Source organism: Suricata suricatta, chromosome X, assembly GCF_006229205.1.
Source record: "Suricata suricatta isolate VVHF042 chromosome X, meerkat_22Aug2017_6uvM2_HiC, whole genome shotgun sequence".
NCBI lineage: Eukaryota > Metazoa > Chordata > Mammalia > Carnivora > Herpestidae > Suricata > Suricata suricatta.
In genome coordinates this window covers 79,285,382-79,303,503 of record NC_043717.1, presented here as the reverse complement: position 1 = coordinate 79,303,503, position 18,122 = coordinate 79,285,382, and the positions used below count along the sequence as shown (strand labels likewise).

At 38.6% G+C, this 18,122-nt stretch overlaps 2 protein-coding genes across 3 annotated transcripts in view; one reads left to right on the top strand and one right to left on the bottom strand.

The window, feature by feature from the left end:
- The window catches only part of LRCH2 (leucine rich repeats and calponin homology domain containing 2), a 109,616-nt gene that overhangs the window by 34,468 nt on the left and 57,026 nt on the right, over window positions 1–18,122 (top strand). For both annotated transcript variants that reach the window (XM_029930866.1, XM_029930865.1), the window contains exons 3-6: window positions 1,797–1,923; window positions 7,406–7,511; window positions 7,595–7,731; window positions 11,798–11,931. In XM_029930866.1, the coding sequence (XP_029786726.1) occupies window positions 1,797–1,923; window positions 7,406–7,511; window positions 7,595–7,731; window positions 11,798–11,931 (504 nt within the window). The remainder of the gene's footprint in view (window positions 1–1,796; window positions 1,924–7,405; window positions 7,512–7,594; window positions 7,732–11,797; window positions 11,932–18,122) is intronic.
- LOC115284182 (protein SET-like) lies at window positions 16,034–18,108 on the bottom strand. The gene is made up of 2 exons (XM_029930867.1): window positions 17,125–18,108; window positions 16,034–16,977 (listed from the first exon to the last, which is right to left on the bottom strand). The coding sequence occupies exons 1-2, from the start codon at window positions 17,981–17,983 to the stop codon at window positions 16,844–16,846; spliced, it is 993 nt and encodes a 330-aa protein (XP_029786727.1). The 5' UTR covers window positions 17,984–18,108; the 3' UTR covers window positions 16,034–16,843.

Here is an 18,122-nt window from a genome sequence, read left to right as displayed (position 1 = left end):
ACGTTCTCAGAAGAATTCTGTAGGAAGATCCTGGTGTGCTCCACAAGGGCCACTTTCTCAAGGGTTCTGTTTGATCTTGACAGTATCAAGAATTGTAACAAGCCCCTGGTATATCTGACATTCCAGCAGCCTGGCCAGGATTGCTGGCCGAGGGGCATTGTCTTTTTTTTTTTAAAGTCTGTTCCTTGTGATTAAAGCCAATCTAGTGTTTCTGAATGTCCTCTGCAGGCATAACATGGGGAGGTGGAAGGTCTTGATGTTCTTCCTGGGCGAACAGTGTGTGTTTGTTGCTGTGTATGATCTGCAGAATGCTATGTACAGGTCTATCAATGCCCCTTTGAAAAACAGGACAAATAATAGCTGATTTTTATGAAGCCTTGTTAGTTGTAAATGTAATGTACTTTATATTTTTTAGTAGGGGAATTGTCTTAGTCTGCGCTGCTCTGACGGGATACCGTGTACTGGGAACCTTGTAAACAACAGAAACCTATTTTTCACAGCTCTGGAGGGGAGTGAGGCAAAGCATGAGAGACTCTTGAATACTGAAAACAAACTGAGGGCTGAGGAGGGGGGGGAAATGGGAAGGGTGGTCCTGGTCATGGAGGAGGGCACTTGTGGGGAAGAGCACTCGGTGCTGTATGGAAACCAACTTGGCAATAAACTGTTAATAAAAAATAAATATTTACATTGGAAAAAAAAGAGAAGTCCAAAAAAAAATCCATTTTTTAAAATAAGGGCCCTCAACCCGTTCATGGGGGCTCCACCCGTATGACCTAATCACTTCCCAAAGGCCCCACTTGCAGATACCATCACATGAGGGATTCGGTTTCAACACTATAATTTTGTGGGGAACATGAAGATTGAGTCTGTGGCAGGGGTCATTTGGGTCAGTATGCATTGGTGTGTAAATTTGACCCACAGTCAGTTGAGGGGAACAACCCCAGCATCTTATTGCCCAGATTTGAATCCCGCTCCCCTCTTTACCAGCTGTGTGACTTGGAGCAGTTTGCTTAATCTCTTTTTGAGTGACTCTTTATCTATAAAATGGGCATCATGATATTATCTCTCTTCCTAAGGTAGGTTGTTGTGAGGGTTAGCGAAATTAGCTCATGCGAGCTACTCCGATCATGGCCTGACCTATATAGTACGTACTCAGTAAATGTTAGTTGTTGTTATATTTAAGTGTATCCCCAGAGATAGGAATGTTCTGTCAACTTTGAACTGAGATGAAGGCGTGAGTGGGCTGTTATACCATAGGCTAATAAGAAAAGAGAGTGGGGTAGGGTTCCTACATGTTTTTGAAGATGTAGCCCTAGTCATTCTTTCATAAATTTGAACGTGGTGATCTATGCAAACTTACCCTTGGGACCTTTCCTTAGGTAGAGGCATGGAGGTATTGAATGCAGTGAAATGATACCAGAGAACAAGGTTCTGGCATTTTCTAGCTCAGAAGAGTGATTCTGGGTTTTGAGAACTGATGGTATGTAAGACAGTATCATAGGTAACAACACAGGCTTTGCAGTTTCTTGTGACTGGCAAGTCACTGAACACAGTTTGAACCTTTGTTTTCTCATTTTTTATAATCAAGACAGGCATACTACCTGTCTTACGGGGTTAAGGTGAGTATTAAATGATATAGTACATTTAAGGATTTTAGCTTGATAGAAAGTAAGCACTCATTAAATGATAATTATTATTTGGTGAAAGCTTTTTATTGACTTCAGGTGATTTGTTCTTTTTCAACATAACACAGGTTTTAGACATATCTCATAACGAGACTTTCTTATTCCTTTCAGTCGAAATCTTTTATCAACATTGCCAAAATACCTATTTGATCTTCCCCTTAAAGTTTTGGTCGTCAGTAATAATAAGCTGGTATCCATTCCAGAAGAAATTGGGAAGTTAAAAGATTTAATGGAATTGGTGAGTAAAATGGTATTGATCGTGTATAATATATCGTGTATAATATGCATAACATCTATTTTGGAAGATTGCTTTTTATGGAATTTCATTGTAGATTTTTTTAATGTTTATTATTTTTGAGAGCGAGAGAGACAGAGAACAATCAGGGGCAGAGAGAGAGGGAGACATAGAATTGGAAGCAGGCTCCAGGCTCTGAACTGTCAGCTCAGGGCCAGATGCGGGGCTCAAATCCACAGACTATGAGATCACGACCTGAGCTGAAGTCGGCTGCTCAACCAACTTAGCCACCCAGGTGCCCCTGTGGTTTTTTTTTTTTTAAAGAATAACATGGTAAATGCCTATGATCACCTGAGGAAAATTCGGAGATACTATTGCTTATGTGTGATGTTAGCTCACAGCCACAATAGAAGCCTGGCTGTTTCTCAGTCTTAGTGAGGTCAGAAGGTTTGCTTATAAGCTTTGAGAAATACTTTTCAAACCAGTAAGCTTTTGTCTGTGCATTTTGGGGACAGTAAAGGCCTTAGGCAGGGGCTGCTATGAAAGCCTCAGAGAAAGTAGGATGAACAAAGCTCTTGCTCTTCTGTATTCTCATGTGATTTTATAACACTTTTGGGACAAAGATAAATGGAAAGAGGCCATTATATACAATCGATTATAGAAATAAAGGGCTAATTTAAGTAATTACCTGATACAGAACATTTTAGATATTAAAGGACATTGAACTTTGAAAGAAACTAATTATATCTCAGAACATCGGCCCATTTTTCTCATCTTTCTGTTACTTCAATAGGGGCTGAGTACAGGCCACCCCAAGATGGGCACTTTGGCATGATTATTTTAAGTTCAAAGCAATCAAACCAAGAGATTGAAGAAAAGTTCTTTACCTTCCCCTCAACTGCCTATATTTTCAGTGGAAAGGAGAGCCTGCACCAGGAAAGGTGTTATGAACAGAGATTGCTCCTTGCCTAAGAAACTTATTTGAATAACCCTGCACAATTTGTTTTGCAAACATCTCTCCCTTTCCTACTAATAATGGTCTTCCTACTTTGTGTCCCCGGACTCTTCCCCCTCTCCTTAGCTCACGATGTCACATAAGCCTCTTCTTGCCTGTCTTTGGAATTTCATGTTTGTATGGATTCTCCATACTTAAAAAGCGGAATTTGGTTTTCTCCTTTTAATTTGTCTCCTGTCATTTGGATTCTTAGTCCATCTAGAAGGACTTTGAAAGACAGACTACATTTCTTTCTCCCCAACACTTCCACCTCACATAATATACCTTGCTGTTTATTTTTATTTTTTATTTTATCTTGAGTAATGCTTTCCCAATACATAGATGTTTAAAAAGTATTCTTAAGTATCAGGGTGTCTCGGTGGCTCAGTGGGTTAAGCGTCTGACTCTTGATTTTGGTTCGGGTCATGATCTCATGGTTTGTGGGGGGGTTGAGTCAACTTTAGGCTCTGTGCTGACAGCATGGAGCCTGCTTGGGATTCTCTCTCTCGCTCTCTCTGTCCCTCACCCTCTTACACTCTCTGTCTTGCTTTCTTTCTGTCTGTCTTTCAAAATAAATAGATAAACAGTAAAAAATGAAGGTATTCTTAAGTATGACTTTATTATGTGTGGAGGGCCAAAAGTTTTCTTGAGGAACTTATCCATGATTCATCAGTGGCAAATTAATGTGCAAATAGAATATTATGAACATATACTTCAGGAATGTCATTCATTTATTTTATTCATTAATGAATACCCGCCATGTGGAGTTATAACACAAGAGACTGCCTTGATCTTGGTCTGGCCATGTTTTAGAACCATAGAATTTTAACCACTTCCTAATGCAGGAACCCCTGACACATCTAGTTGGATGTTTTCAGTAGTGGTTAAATCTTTGTGTTTGGGTCACTGAGGCATCCCTTATTCTCTTTTGCAAAACTCTATTTTTTATCTTTATTATTTTGAACTAAACTACATGCCCCTATTACTTTTATCTATTGGTTCTAGAACTGCCATGTGAAAAAGTATAGATTATGACAACTTTTCTTCCCTTCAAGTATTTGTAATCTGTCATGTGTTTACTTTCCATTTCACCAAACTCTAAGGCCACTTTTTCTGTAACTTAAACATCTTTATTACTTTTACTCCTTTCCATATTTTCTATATTTCTGTTCTTCATTACTTTTTATCTTTAGCTATTTTTTTATTTTTTAACATGTATTCATTGTTGAGAGACAGAACGTGAGCAGGGGAGGGGCAGAGAGAGAGAGGGAGATACGGAATCCGAAGACAGGCTCCAGGCTCTGAGCTGTCAGCACAGAGCCTGATGCAGGGGCTTGAACCCACGAACTGCAAGATCATGACCTGAGCCAAAGTCGGATGCTTAACCTACTGAGCCACCCACGTGCCCCACTATTATTAGCTATTTTTATCCTGAAACTGTTTCCCTTTATTAAGGTCTCTTTAAACATTATAGTCACAAGTGAACAGAAAATTCTAGATGTGATTTAACAAATTCATAGTAAAAGGGGACCAATATTTAGTTTGACCTGGACACTGTTAGTATTTCTTTTAAGTTCATTTATTTTGAAGGAGAGAGAGAGACAGAGAGAGAGAGAGAGAGAGAGAGAGAGAGAGAGAGAGAGAGAGATTGAGAGAGAGAGAGAGAGAGATTGAGAGTGCATGAATCAGGGAGGGGCAGAGAGAGAGGGAGACAGAGAGAATCACAAATAGGCTCCACACTGTCAGTGCAGAAGACTGAAGTGAGGCTTGAACTCACGAATCATGAGATCATGACCTGAAGCTAACGTCGAATGGTTAACTGACTGAGCTAAATGTCAGGTGCCCCTAGGCATTTAATGTTTTTAAAGATTTTATAAATATTATACTTTAAGAATCTCTGGGTATGTAATTTCTTTTTCTTTCTTTTCTTGTCATTCAGTTTTGGCCCAATGTTCTAAATTATATTACATGAGATAGTTTGGGGATAGATAAAATTTTAAGAATATTTAGGGTTTTTAGAATTATTTTCATATTTTTAGTTATCAAATAGAATATTTTAAACTATTAAATATTGTATTTTACTGGCACTATAAAGCTATCGTGTTTTTATTTAAATTCTTGAAATCAGTAACCATGGATAGACAGCATTAGGATGGCTAATTGATAATTGTAAATCACACAATCAATTTGTGGGTATTATGTATTACCTGTCATTGGAGTATTTCCCACGACACCATTCCCCAAGAATGTGGTGGCTAGCTACAGTGCACTCCTATAATTAGAAACCTAGGAAATATCCTCAGGTCACCAGTCCCCAGCAGAGTATTTTGTAGAGTACCTATTGGTTAGTGGGTCATTTTTTTGTGTTTGTGTTTATTTTTTCTGGGCAGCTGTCAAATTTCTATAGATTTTTTTAATGGAACTCTCCAGTATTAGATACTTTCTGTAGGAAGCAGTAGTAGTTAATATAAAGGACATTTTCCCAAAATTTTATTATCTTTTATTTGAATAATAGCCTATTCTCAACATAGCAGCAAAGGTGATCCTGTCAAAATATAAGTCAGATCATGTCATACTTGTTTGAAAGGTTTTAGTTCCTGCCCACATCTCTCTGAGTAAAAGCCTAAGCTGTACGCCTCCCCCTAGTTTAGTCTCCTCCTAGCCCACTTTCTTCTAGTTACGCTGAATTTCTTGCTCTTCTTTAGTACAAGCCAGGCACGTTTTGCTTAAGAGCCTTTTTACATTTGTTGTTCCTTCTTATATTCCTTTCTTATATATTGGCATGGCTCATACTTTCAACTCTGACAGTACTGCTCAAACATCAGCTTCTGCCTCAGACAATCTAAATTGCTGGAGTGTCTATCTGTTACTATTAATGCTGCCATTTTCCTTTACCCTGCTGTTTTGTTCTTCCACAGCACATATCACCTGTCATATTATATAATCTACTTCCCTTGCTAGAATATAAGCTCCATAAGGAGCTATGAAGGCAGGAATTCTTGTTGGCTTTATTTCTTGGTGTGTCTTCAGCACTTAGAACTTGGTTTAACAAATGGTATTTGATGAATATATGTTGTTGAATGAAGGTGCCTTACATATAGTTTGAAAGAAGTATGTAGGGTACATTTTTCTTTTTCTTTTTTAAGTTTATTTATTTATTTTGAAATAGAGTGAGTGCACAAGCGTGCGAGCAGGCGAGGGACAGAGAGAGTCCCAAGCAGGCGTCATGCTGTCAGCGTGGAGCCCGACTTGGGGCTTGATCTCATGAATCATAAGATCATGACCTGAGCCAAAATCAAGAGTCAGACACTTAACCAGCTGAGACCTTCAGGTGTTCCAAGATACATTTTTCTAATCGTCTTAGCTCTATTGAATTTTCCCTACGTGGCTTTAACATTCTTCTGAATTTACCCTTCTGCCTTTTTATTTTTTATTTTTTAAAATGTTTTTAATTTATTTTTGAGAGACAGAGAGAGACAGTGTGAGCAGGGGAGGGTCAGAGAGAGAGGGAGACACAGAATCTGAATCAGGCTCCAGGCTCTGAGCTAGCTGTCAGCACAGAGCCCGACGCGGGGCTCGAACCCACAAACCCGTGAGATCATGACCTGAGCCAAAGCCGGCGCTCAACCGACTGAGCCACCCCGGCGCCCCCCCTTCTGCCTTTTTAATTTTTGATAAAACTGAGTATGTGTGCCACTCTGTTCCCTTCAAGCAGATATCATTTCTAGTGAAAGTCGGAAATTGGGGGAAGTTGCAGTAGAATGTGAATTTCATTTGCCATATGTCTGGAATGATTGCTGTATGAGCTCTTGATGCAGATTTTTCTTTGAGGGGAGGAAGAGGAGAGCACAGCTTAAGTTGTCTCTTTTACGGAAAATGATATCATTTTCCTTTAAATCAAGAGTTGCATTTTATTTTAACCTTGAGACATTTCTGATTCAGATCTCCTAGAAAGTCTTTGTGTTATGATGTGAGCCACAAAGTTTTGAGCTTGTAAACCCTCTATTTTGTATCCCTTTGAGAAAGAGGTTTAAATTGATTCTGACTGTAGCCTTGGGTTCTCCAGCTCACCTCTGTAAATCCTTGACTTTCTGAGTTTCTGCCCAACAGAATGATTCAAAACTACTATAATTGACAGATTATCAAAGTGATTGATAGTTGTTTTTTATTTTACCTCTGAATGAGAAGCACCTGGATTATCCTTACTTCAGGTTTTGGTTGGTGAGAGAAGTCTTTAGTTGCAATTTTCAAAGGAATGAATTATGTAGTCCTAAGTTATAACTTCACAGTTTTGCACGGAAAAATGTTAACTATGCTCCATTGACTTTATGATGAAACATAAGTAGAAACCTTCCACATGATACATTTTTAGAGAAGCAACATTTGAGGTAGCTTTTGCTAGCTATTTGCCATGCACTTTAATTTGAAAATGGAAATATGTCTGTATTTCTCAGTTAGTTTTTTGTAATTTTATTTTCTTATTTTCCTCAGGATATCAGCTGCAATGAGATTCAGGTCCTTCCCCAACAAATGGGAAAATTGCACTCACTTAGAGAGCTAAATATAAGAAGAAATAATCTTCATGTGTTACCAGATGGTAAGATGCTCATTATTTTTACTAAAATGAACGAGAGAGTAACTATGTGCAATTTAATTTAATTATTTTTCATTTCTGAACAGAATTAGGAGATCTTCCCTTAGTCAAGCTGGATTTCTCTTGTAATAAAGTGACTGAAATTCCAGTTTGTTACCGGAAGCTGCATCATTTACAAGTAATGATTTTGGATAACAATCCATTGCAAGTACCACCAGCACAGGTTTGTAGTGAAAATACTTCTACTTTCTTCTATTTTTGTTCATCATTATCAATCAGATTGCTAAATCAGAAAGCATCAGAATTAGGAGTCAAGTTGTTGTTGAGGCCTTATTGTCTAAAGGAGTTTTTTCTGAGAAGTGCCTTTTTCACTTTGGTAGGAGTTTTAGCTTAGCTTCTGGAGAAAATTTAGAAAGCTCAGATATATAATTCTGTTGTCAGTGTTCTTTTAAGAACATATCCTACTCAGGTATGTATCTACTTGACATTTGTTGTATGATTGATTGGAACACATTCTTTTTTTTTTAGATTTTTAAAACATATCTTCATTTTTGAGAGAGAGACAGAGCATGAGCGGGGGAAGGGCAGAGAGAGAGGGAGACACAGAATCGGAAGCAGGCTCCAGGTTCTGAGCTATCAGCACAGAGCTTGACTCGGGGATCAAACTCACGAGTGGTGAGATCATGACCTGAGCCGAAGTCAGACACTTAACCAACTGAGCCACCTAGGTGCCCCTGATTGGAACACATTCTTAACACCCATAGATGGAATCCTATCAGAAAGAACAAGATACAAGTAGACAAGCAACAGAATTTTGGAAAATGGAAGATAGATGAAATAGTGGGAACTCGGGTCTTTACTTACACTGGCATGAGAGTATCTGGTTGAAGAGGCACATGGCAGTGAAATGCCAGCAGGCACCCTACCTACTTCCAAGCTACTCCAGAAGAAGGGTTGCCTTTTTCTTTCTACAAAGGTGCATTTCACTCATTCCAAAGAAGTTGCTGTGTCTAATTCAAATAAAGGCAGGCTGGGGTTCTGGTGGTAGCTGCCTTAGCAGCGCGGGGAAAGCTGAAACTTGGGTCTGCTACGGGAGAGGGCAACGCAAAGAAGGCTGATTTCCTGTGTTAAGCCTGGGAATGGCTTGGTATTGGAGGAGACCTGAAGCAGAATAGAGGGATGAAAACCTGAAACTGTGAAAGTCTGTAGAATGTCTAAGGCGGTGCTGTCTAGCAGAACTTTCTCAACTACAGGAACATTCTGTGATTTGTGTGGTCCGAATCCTAGTGCCCCTTGCCACACGTGGCTATTGAGTACTTGAAATATGGCTAGTGCGACTAAGGAGCCTAAATTTAAATTTAATCTTATCTTGATTAATTTAAGATTAAATAGCTTCATGTGACTAGTGTGGCTACCGTATTGGACATTACAGGTCTTAAGATTTACACCCTCGAGATTTTTGCCCTTAGCTCTGTAGCCACATGAGTGGCCCTCCCGTACCTCAGCAGAAGCCTGGGGTTTATTCTGTGGTGTAGGGAGATTCTCTCCCATTGTCTCCCATAACTCAGCAGCGAGATGTCTATCACTCTTTTCCTCAGCAGAGTATTTTCCTGTCATAACACTGTATTTTGATTTAGTGAGAAATCGTGACATAGATATAATAATAGCAGAGATATACCTAGTGCTTACTATGTTCCCAGCACTGTCGAAATGTTCTACATGCATTAAATTATTTGATTCTTACAGTAACCCTGTAAAGCAGGTACTGTTATTATATCTCATTTTACATCTGAGGAAACAGAAGCATAGAAGTTAAGGGGCTTACTCAGTGCCACATAGCTAGCATGTGGGTACAGCTGGTTTCAAAGCAAGGCAGTCTGACTGCAGGGTTTGTACTCTAACCACTAGGCTATCCTTCTGAAGGAGGAAATAAATGGATGGGATTGAAGACGGGAGGATGGTAGGCTGGTGTTGATCATATGTGATAGTGGTGGGTGGTGAGTATGTAAGAAATCGGAGTCTTCATTTTCCTTAGTAAGACCTCAGTAAGTAACATCTATAAGAAGTAAAACGGTACAGCTGTATTACTGATAAATATGAAGGTAAAGAGCAGAAAAGCAACTGAAAGAGTTGGTATGTGGGGACCAGGTCTTGGAGATTGAAAGGAGTGGAATGAGGGATTAATTTTTTGTTACCAGTTTTGTAATTCTCGTTGATTTTAAAACTATGTACATGAATTACTACAATAAAAAAATTACGAAAAAAAAGAATTGACCAGTATTTAATATGGTAATGAAAGATAATTGTTTTGGTTTATACAGATAAAGGGATATATTTTCAATGGTAATGTATTTATATTCTAATAGCTCAGAAGTTTTTCCTTTTAAATGAAGTTTTTCAGTGGTCACGTCTGATTTGGTATCTCTTACAATTATCTAAGAAACATTCTTCCTTTTTACCTGGAATGCTAATTACTTTTTTAATGTACTTTTCTTTGTTTCTTACCGTTTTCTTTGTTGATTATTTTTGCAGGTTCATAGGTTATGTGAGACCATACATAAAACAAAGCATTGTTTTCAAGATTTTACTTTTTAAGTAATCTCTACACCCAATATGGGGCTTGAACTCCCAACCCCGAGATCAAGAGTCCCATGCTCCAGCGACTGAGCTAGCCAGTCCTCCCGAAACATTTTTGCTTAAAGTTTTAAAAAACTTTATTTTTTTATTTTTCTTTCTTTTGAAAAATGTTTATTTTTGAGAGAGAGAGAGAGAGACAGAGAGAGAGAGAGAGAGAAAACACACACATGAGAGGAGGAGGGGCAGAGAGAGAGGGAGAGAGAGAATCCCTAGCAGGCTCCACACCATCAGCGCAGATCCGGATGTGGGCTCAAATTCACAAAGCATGAGATCATGACCTGAGCGGAAATGAAGAGTTGGAGGCTTAACTGACTGAGCCACCCAGGCTCCCCTAAAATTTTTTAAAAGTAAGCTCTATACCCAATGTGGGGCTTGAACTCATGACCTCGAGATCAAGAATGGCATGCTCTACCAACTGAGCCAGTCAGGCACCCCATGATTATAGTTTTTGAGAAATACTTATTTGATGCCACTCATGGTGACTGAAGTTAACTTATCATTTTCTTACTGCTCATTGTCTTTTTTATATAGAATATTTTCTTTCACATAGTATTTTACCTCTCATTATCCCTTTTCTTCACCACCATTGAAAGTAACCTTTCAGAACATTATCTTAGTTGAAGTGACCATTTGAAAAGTTATTTTATTCTAATTGGCCTACGATCACACTTTTCAACAAATTCATTTTTCCTGTATTTATATTATTTTGATTAACTTTATTCCAGTGTTTAGACCAAACGACTTAGTGGTTCTGATGATTACTTTAAAAAATTACATGGGTTATTATTTTTTTTCAGTTCTCATCACTACAGTGAATATATTTTCAGTTTTTTTCTTATAAAAGCAACTTTTGTGAGGGGCGCCTGGGTGGCTCAGTCAGTGAAGCATCCGACTTCCGCTTGGGTCATGATCTCGAGATTCATGAGTTTGAGTGCCCCATTGGCTCTGTGCTGACAGCTCGGATCCTAGAGCCTTCTTCGGATTCTGTGACTCTGTCTGTGTCTGCCCCTTCCCCGCTCACACATGCTTGCTCGCTCGCGCGCTCTCTCTCTCTCTCATAATAAACATTAAAAAATAAAATAATAAAATAAAAAAGCAACTTTTTTGAATAATAGATTTTACATTATTTAGTGGTTTCTTGTACTTTTAACATAAAAACTTTAGTGATACACAGAAAAATTAACTTATTTTTTCTAGTAAGAATAGAAATGGCATTGGAATTTTAGTTGGTATCGTCAGATTTTTTTATAAAGTGTCAGAAGTACAAATTATTCAAATATGTAAAGTATCTATTATGATTGTGATGTTTCACCATAATTTAAGGTTATTAAAATATATAAATAGGGGCACCTGGGTAGCTCAGTTGGTAAAATGTCTGACTCCTGATTTCAGCTCAGACCATGATCTCTCCGTTCGGTTAGTTCAAGCCCCACGTCAGGCTCTGTGCTGACCCTGTGGGCCTCCTTGGAATTATCTGTCTTCCTTCTCCCTCTCTCTCTCTACTCCTCTTCCTCTTGCATTCTATCTCTTTCAAAGTAAACAAACTTAAATAAATAAATAAATAAATAAATAAATATATATATAAATTGGTAGGTGACATTTATATTTGGACTTACATAATTAAATCTATTTTCTCAATTATTTATTGACAGATATGTTTAAAGGGTAAAGTACACATATTTAAATACTTAAATATCCAAGCATGTTGCAGAATGGATAAGAAACCAGATTCTCTGGATCTTCCATCGCTGAGTAAAAGGATGCCCTCTCAGCCTCTCACAGACAGGTAATGTAATATTCTCAATATTCTTACTGTCTCATTTCAAGATTGATGTCTTTTCTGTAGGTCAAAGATACTTATTAATCTTGAGTGTACTGAATATATTTAGGTTGATTGGCCCAGTATTAAAATCATATCACCATCATAGAATTTTGTGATACTAGAATAAATTTGGGATTTTCTTAAAATATTAAATATTACTCATATTTTAGTAGTAAAATGTAAATGTTTGACTTTATATTACAGAAACACTAATTTCTTAGCACTTGACAACTGTTAATTTATTACGATAATCACTCTGTTGACTAACTAGTATTGTAATAACTAGTAGAATTTGATTTTGGATTGAGGTTAGTGGAAGAGCAAGACATTTTAGGATGCCTTTCTTCTTTTTTTCATATTCTTTATGTCTGGATTAAGGATGATTTATCACTGATATTCTGTATGATATTGGTGTTTTTCTCCTCATGAGATTTTGAAATGGTAGATTTGACTAACTGTTTTTAATTCATCCTTTTCGGGATGTAGATTGATCTGAAAGATTTTATGAAAAAACACTTCCACCCAGTAGTATGGAAAATAATTTGGAATGGGGTGAGACTGCACAAAGGGCGACTATACTCCTGCCTAAAATGTTTACGGTTTGTCATTTTATTTGTGACAAAGTTTAGATGAATTGGAATGGCAGTATATTAAGTAGTGTTTTTGAATTCCCAAATGCGAGGTTTTCTAGAATATTTCTGTTGCCTCAGTAGAATTTAATATTTAAACATTATATTTAATTCCTAAAGATTATTTTGTTTAATATTATGAGTGATAATAGACCAAACAGTTCTATAAAAATTAGGCTTTATTCATATTCTAATCTCTTTTAGTCTGCTTTACATTTATTTAAAAATGAATTTAGTAGTGACATTCATTATATTAGTAATTTATTTTACAAAAAACAGTTGGAAAAAACCCCCAAATAGCTGTCAAATGCCTATTGGTAGGTTCAGGTTGCTGAATGACATACAACTTGGTGTCGGCCCTCATGGAGCCTACAGTCTACAGGAGGAGTCAGCAAACAAAGCAACAAAATATAATCCACACACACACACACAATTTTAAATTGTGCCAAATGCTACAAAGGAGAGGAACATGTTTCAGGAGTGTGGTCAGGGAACGTTGCTTTGGGAAGGTGAGGTTTTAAGTCAAGACCTGAAAGGAGAAACGCTAGCTGTGTAAAGACTAAGGGGAGGAGCATTTCAGGCAGAAAGAATGACATGTGCTAAGGCCTGAGGTTAGAAGGAAACTTGGTGTGTTAAAGAAACTGAAAGACCAGCATGGTTGGAGCAGAGTGGCTAAAGAAAAAGATGTACAAGTTGATTTTGGAGAAGTAGTCAGGCCTCAAGTCATGTGGGGGCTTTGGAGGCTATGGCGTAAGGAGTTTGAATTTTACTTACAGTGCAGTGGGAAGTTAGCAGACAGTTATAAGCTGAGGAATAACATGATCTGGTTTATATTTAAAAAGCTATTTTGGCTTTTAAAAGGAGAATAGATTGGAAATAAACACATGTAGAAGCACACAGACTAGTTAGGTTGTTGAAGTACTGCCAAGAGATCAAGGAGGGGTAAGAACTGAGATATATTTTAGAGTTGGTCTCTAGAGATGATGTCCCGTAGAAGTATGATACAAGCTACATATGTAATTTTATATTTTCTTGTAATCCATTAAAAAAAGTAAATATGGGGCGCCCGCGTGGCTCAGTCAGTTAAGTGTCTGACTCTTGATTTCGACACTGGTCATGATCTCATGGTTCATGAGATCTAGCCCCTCTTGGGATTCTTTCTCTCCCTCTGTCTCTCTCTCTCTGATTCTCTTTCTCTCTCAAAATAAATAAATAAACTTAAAAAAAAAGTAAAACCGAAGCAGGGGAAATTAATTTTAATGTTATTTAACCCCAGTATATCCAAAACATCATTTCAACATGTAATTCCTGTAAAAGTGTTAGGTTTTTCACGTTCTATTACATCATCGAAATCTAGTGTGTACTTTTCATCTATAACACGTTTGAATTTAGGCTAGCCATATGTCAAATACTCAACAGCCATCTGATGGTTAGTGACTACTATATAGTATAGTGCAAGTCAATAGAGTTTACTTATGAGGTGATTCTTAGGGGTGCTAATTCCCTACTCACAGCCTGTATTGAACTACTTAGAAAATCCCTGTGTGCACTTTCCACTGCTACACTTATGCCTTTGGCTCTGTGATTCTTACTACCTAGAATAGCCTTCTGTGCCTCGGCTATTTTATAAAGTCTTTATTCTACATAGATAAGCATTACAGTAGTTACATATATTCTGCAGTCAAACATAATATACCCATCAAGCCCTTGTCTGACTCTTGATAACTTTATGTCCTTATGTCATAATGTCTGTAGTCCTCAGTTTTCTTACATTTGTAAAAAGGACAATCATCATGTGGACACTGTTGGGATTAAATGAAATAATGTATATAGCGTACCTCAACAAATAGCATATTACCATCATTCCAACTATCCCAGATACACATACATTTTATTATAGTACATGGATGTATTATTGTGCAGTGGCAGATGGATTTTGCTTCTAATCATAGTTTAACCTCTTAATTCCTGTGTTGCCTGTGTAAGTAATTTACTCTCTCTGAGCCTATTTGTTTATTCAAAATGTTAACAATACCCACTTCTTAAGCTTGTTGTGAGAATTAAATGTGTATTTGCATTAGTTCAAGACATGATATCAGCAAATGTTACATTTTTCCCGCTGGGAAGGTAACTTTTATAAGCTTTATTAGCCTCATTAATGAAAAGAAATGATAAAGAAATTACAAAATGTAAGGATTATAAATAAAATATGATGTGTACCTGGCACAGTAGCTAACATAGTGTAGACACTCCATAAACACTAGCAATTATTGCCTCTCTTCGTCCTTGAAGACCAAGCTCCAAAGCCACTTCCTTGGGTGGCGCCCTCCCTAACCTCACCAAAGTGAATTAATTGATCACTCTTTACTCATAGTACTTTGTATGTACCTTGGTCATAGTCTTCAAAATACATAAACACATTTCCCCTCTGGTCTGAGAGCCCTTTGAGGTCGAACATTTTTTAATTTATGTCATCTTTTCAGGCATTCAGCAGAGTGCCTGACACTTGGTAATTGCTTACCTGAGTTTATTTTTTTTATATGTATATAATTTTAAATCTTTATGTTCCTTTATTGGAGCAAGCTTCCTGACTGGCATACAGTGATGTATTATTAAACATGACCTGTGCAGAAATTACATACTATCCATCTAGACAGGTTTTCATTATCGATGGAATAGTTCCATTTATAAAGTTTTATGCATTAAAAAGCTTTGAATTTGACCAGGCTGCCCATGAATTCATCTCTGAAAAATTAGCATTTAATTTTAGCTACTATAATTTACAGCATTAAAAGCTGATGCATTAGGTAGCTTCCCAAAATGTTATTCTGTGTACAATGGCATTTAGCAGAGCCGAGCCCGTCATTCTCACCCAGATTCACAGATAGGACAGGCCTCGCTTGAGAGCTATATGGTAAACAGCTAGTACTTTATGACAAAAGTACTCTGGAGTTTACCACCAGTATGGATTTCTTGTCTGAGACTATGTCTTCTCAGCCCCATCTCATAGTGTCAGTGAAGACAGGCCAGCAACTGCCCTGTGTGTGGTCGGCATGAGAGCACCAGGTCTGTCTGATGGTGGTGGCAGGCATGATTATTATATCCAGGTAAATAAAGGCCCATTTTTAAAAATACCAATCTGAGATACAAATCCAGGGCACAACATAATTAGAACGGACTTTTGAGCAATCTGGTACCCCAGTTGAGGTGGAAGATTTCAGAAGCTGATGGCAAATTGTACCCATGATGGTTCCCAGATTTGAAGACCTTAATACAGTAATTCAGATCCCTTTGTCAAGCCCGCACAAGCCCTGAGGTCACTCTGCAAAGTGTGTATTAAAAAATATGGAGTCAGGGTGACAAAGTTTGACAATACATTATACAGGTCATACTTGGAAAATCATAACATATCTGTTCTGAGAGAAAAGCATCACATCTTTTTTGTACAAATTTAGTTTTATTGTAACAAAGCTTTTAACCTTTAAAATTGAGCATCATCTTTTCTTTCCAGCAAAACAAAAAGAAAATTGAAAAATAAACAAGAACAAAATTACAAGAGAATGTCAATTCCAAATAAGTTCCTACAGGTTCTGCTGATTCTCCCACCGGGTAGCATGGCTCAGGTTATTAGGAGAGAATCTTATTTTAAAAGTGTCATCTTCAACTGCAAGGATGTCTGTTAAACACCACAATTAAACATGCCAAAGGAGAAGCCATGTTGTCAGAATGCCCACTCAATCCACCCAAACATCTCAAAACCACCCTTTGCTGGCCTTCTATAATCCCATCTTTTAAAGTTTTTTTCTTCTTTTCTTTAAGCAGGAGAAAGTAGACAGATACATGGTGGTAAATGCTAACTGTCCACATTCACACAGAGACACAGTGTAATCTCTGCACCCAATATACAGAGAAAGGAGGAAAAAAGCTAGAATTAATATGCACTACTACACAGGGGCCTAACACCCTCCAGCTTCCAGCAGAGCTAAGGGAGCAGAAGGTTTCTGGTTTTTTTCCCCACAGAATACAGCAGTGTAGATTCCATGAAGTTTTTGTTGAGACAGAACCTTAAAAGGGATAAAAATGAACTTGGAATAGAAAGGGGTAGAGATTTCGTGTATTCTGCTCAAGGTGTCCCCCCGCCCCAATAAGTAGAGAACCACAGTACAAAGGGAGAGAGAAGAGACTTCAAACAACAGGGCAAATGAGGGGCGCCTGGGGGGCTCAGTCCTTAAGCGTCCAACTTGGGCTCAGGTAATGATCTCACGGTTCTTGGAGCCCCGCGCCCGGCTCTGCGCTGAGGGCCGGGAGCCTGAAACCTGCTCGGAATTCTGGGTCTCCTTCGCTCTCTTGCCCCTCCGACTCTCACGCTGCGTCTCTCTCTCTGAAAAATAAACAAACATTAAAAAAGATGAAAAACAGGGCAAATGAGCACAAGAGGAAGAGGAGGGGGAAAAAGAGACTGCAAGTTGCTCCCAGGGACTGGAGAAAACTGAAAAAGGTTGGGATCCATTAGTGTTACATTAGTCACCTTCCTTCTCCTCTACTTCTTCCTCGTCATCATCAGCTTCATCTTCTTCGCCTTCGTCCTCCTCCTCTTCGTTGTCTTCATCATCATCATCATCATCATCATCTTCTTCCTCCTCCTCTTCTTCTTCTTCATCATCATCATCATCATCATCATCCGAATCATCATCCGAATCTTCATCCGAATCATCATCCGAATCAGTAAGCAGGTAGTACTGTAGAGGATTTGGCCAAATATCTTCTTTGATGAGCTCTCCTAACTCATCTGCATTCGCGTCAGGATGGTCAGTGAACCAGGTGAAAAAGCTCTCTGGTTCGTCATACTTTCTCTTCCTGCTGGCTTTAGCCAGCGTTCGACTTGGCCGTTTTGTCAGATCCTTTCCAGGTTTCCATTTGATTTCAGTGAACTCTGAAGATGGCTCACCATTCTCATTCAGACGAAATTCTCTGGAGAGAACTTTATTTTCGAAGTAAGGGTTTTCGTCAAAATAGAGATCTATTCTGTACCCTGACTTGATATCTTCAAATTCCATCACTTCGACTCTTGCCAAATAACGCAGCACCTCTTCATCCTCCTTCTCAAGCAGTGCAGACACTTGTGGATGGTTGACAAATGTTGTTGCCCAGAAATGTGGGATGCTGGCGATTGCTTCCGACCTCCTCTGAAAAAATGGCTGGCGGAGTTTGTTATATTTCTGTTCGATTTTCAGAATCTCTTCACCGGCTTCTTCATTAAGTATGTCGATTTCATTCTGTGCTGCGTTGATACGCTGAACTGCTTCTTGATGTTCTTTATCTGACGTATCGGCCTCGTAGTCGTCGTAGTTGATATTTTTACGGGCTTTGGCCGGCGGCGCCCACATGGTGCTGCTGCTCCGCGGTCGCGGTGAGAGGCGGGGAGGAGAGACGGGAAGGCGGAGGGGGCGGGCAGCCGCTTCTCCTCACGCCACGCGCGCCAACCGCGACATGCGCCTCCCGCGCGGCCGCTCGCTCGGTCCGGCC